The 1,256-nt window shown below is 39.6% G+C and overlaps 1 protein-coding gene across 1 annotated transcript; it reads right to left on the reverse strand.

Annotated features, from left to right (window-relative positions):
• Nucleotides 1-1,256, reverse strand: LOC116141787 (protein FD-like). Its single transcript, XM_031427266.1, has 4 exons — nt 649-1,256; nt 453-530; nt 285-356; nt 1-37 (listed from the first exon to the last, which is right to left on the reverse strand). Exons 1-3 carry the CDS (start codon nt 1,159-1,161, stop codon nt 288-290), a joined length of 660 nt encoding a protein of 219 aa, XP_031283126.1. The 5' UTR covers nt 1,162-1,256; the 3' UTR covers nt 1-37; nt 285-287.

Here is a 1,256-nt window from a genome sequence, read left to right on the forward strand (position 1 = left end):
TTTCTCCTTCCTTTACAACCGCTTGATAGAGATGCATCTAACAAAAAGATCAAAGATCAAGCCCCATTGGAATCTACATAAAATATCACAGATACACACACTCACTCTCTCTCTCTTCCCCTCACTTTCCCTTTTTCATATATTTTAAGTTAAATTTTATATATAGATAAATATCTCTTTCTTAGTTTCTTTATTTCTTAATTGAGAAATTATCGTGCAAGTCAAATGGATGAATAAAAGGCAAAAAATAACTGAAACAAAAATGCTGTATTCTTAGTTCTTACTTCTCAAAATGGAGCAGTTGAGGTTCTACAGAGTGTGTTCTTTTTTGGAAGCAGAGCAGAAGCCGCCAATAACTGCAAATACCATGATAAACAATAGGCCTACTTAGATCTCTTCGTTTGTTTAAGTATTAATAAAAATGTCAAAATGAGGAAACAAAAACAATTGACCTTCTCTTGCTGCCTTTTCAGCTTAGCATTCTCTTCCAGCAAATGGGCAACTTCATTTTCCAACTCATTTGTGTAAGCCTGCATGCACAAAGATCTCAAACTAAATCACCCAATGAAATCAACCATCAAGTTGAGAAATTTAACCACCCACACACAAACACATTTACAAAGAGAGTGAAAAAGGACAGAAAGATTCCTGCTTTCTAGCTCTAGACCGAGCGGCTGACTCTCTGTTCTTGATCATGCGCTTGTGTCGCCGGTCGTCAGAATAATCGTCATTTTCTGAGACCCTTTTCTTGCAATATGGAGGAAACACGGTTGGAGAACCCATAGCATCCAAAACAGTGTTGTGAGAACAACCAAAAGAGCAAGTACCACAACTTGTATGACCATTTAACTGCTGGTTTGGCCTTACAGGATCCGGAGCACTGGGTTCAGAATATTGAACATCTGAACCAGAACCAGAACCAGAATTCAAGCTCAACATGGTGGCAAGAGGTGGCTTCAAAGAAGGAAAAGTTGGTTCAGTAGAGGGACCTCTGGCTGGTGGATCATTGTTGAAGGGTCTGGCCAAGAAGTCTTGAAGTATTAAACTGGGATAGCCTGAGTGCTGGTTGTTGTGGTTGCGGTTGTTATAAGTGTTGGTGAGGGTTGAGTTAGAGTGGTCATTTAGAGAAGATAAGCTAATATCTCTCCAAACTTCTTCCATGGTTGTTTTGGTTGGAGATGAAGATGTTGGAGAGAAAGGTGCTGGAGATGAGGAAGTAGAGGAGGAAGCTTTTGATTTTGAAGGCGAACTACTGC

Source organism: Pistacia vera, unplaced genomic scaffold, assembly GCF_008641045.1.
Source record: "Pistacia vera cultivar Batoury unplaced genomic scaffold, PisVer_v2 Contig400, whole genome shotgun sequence".
Classification (NCBI taxonomy): domain Eukaryota; kingdom Viridiplantae; phylum Streptophyta; class Magnoliopsida; order Sapindales; family Anacardiaceae; genus Pistacia; species Pistacia vera.

Excerpts from the sequence above, each read along its gene's own strand:
- LOC116141787 (XM_031427266.1), bottom strand. The coding sequence starts at position 1,161 with ATGGAAGAAGTTTGGAGAGATATTAGCTTATCTTCTCTAAATGACCAC. Across the intron at positions 531-648 it reads GGTCTAGAGCTAGAAAGCAG|GCTTACACAAATGAGTTGGA; the intron begins GAATCTTTCTGT and ends TTGTGCATGCAG. Across the intron at positions 357-452 it reads TGAAAAGGCAGCAAGAGAAG|TTATTGGCGGCTTCTGCTCT; the intron begins GTCAATTGTTTT and ends TGGTATTTGCAG.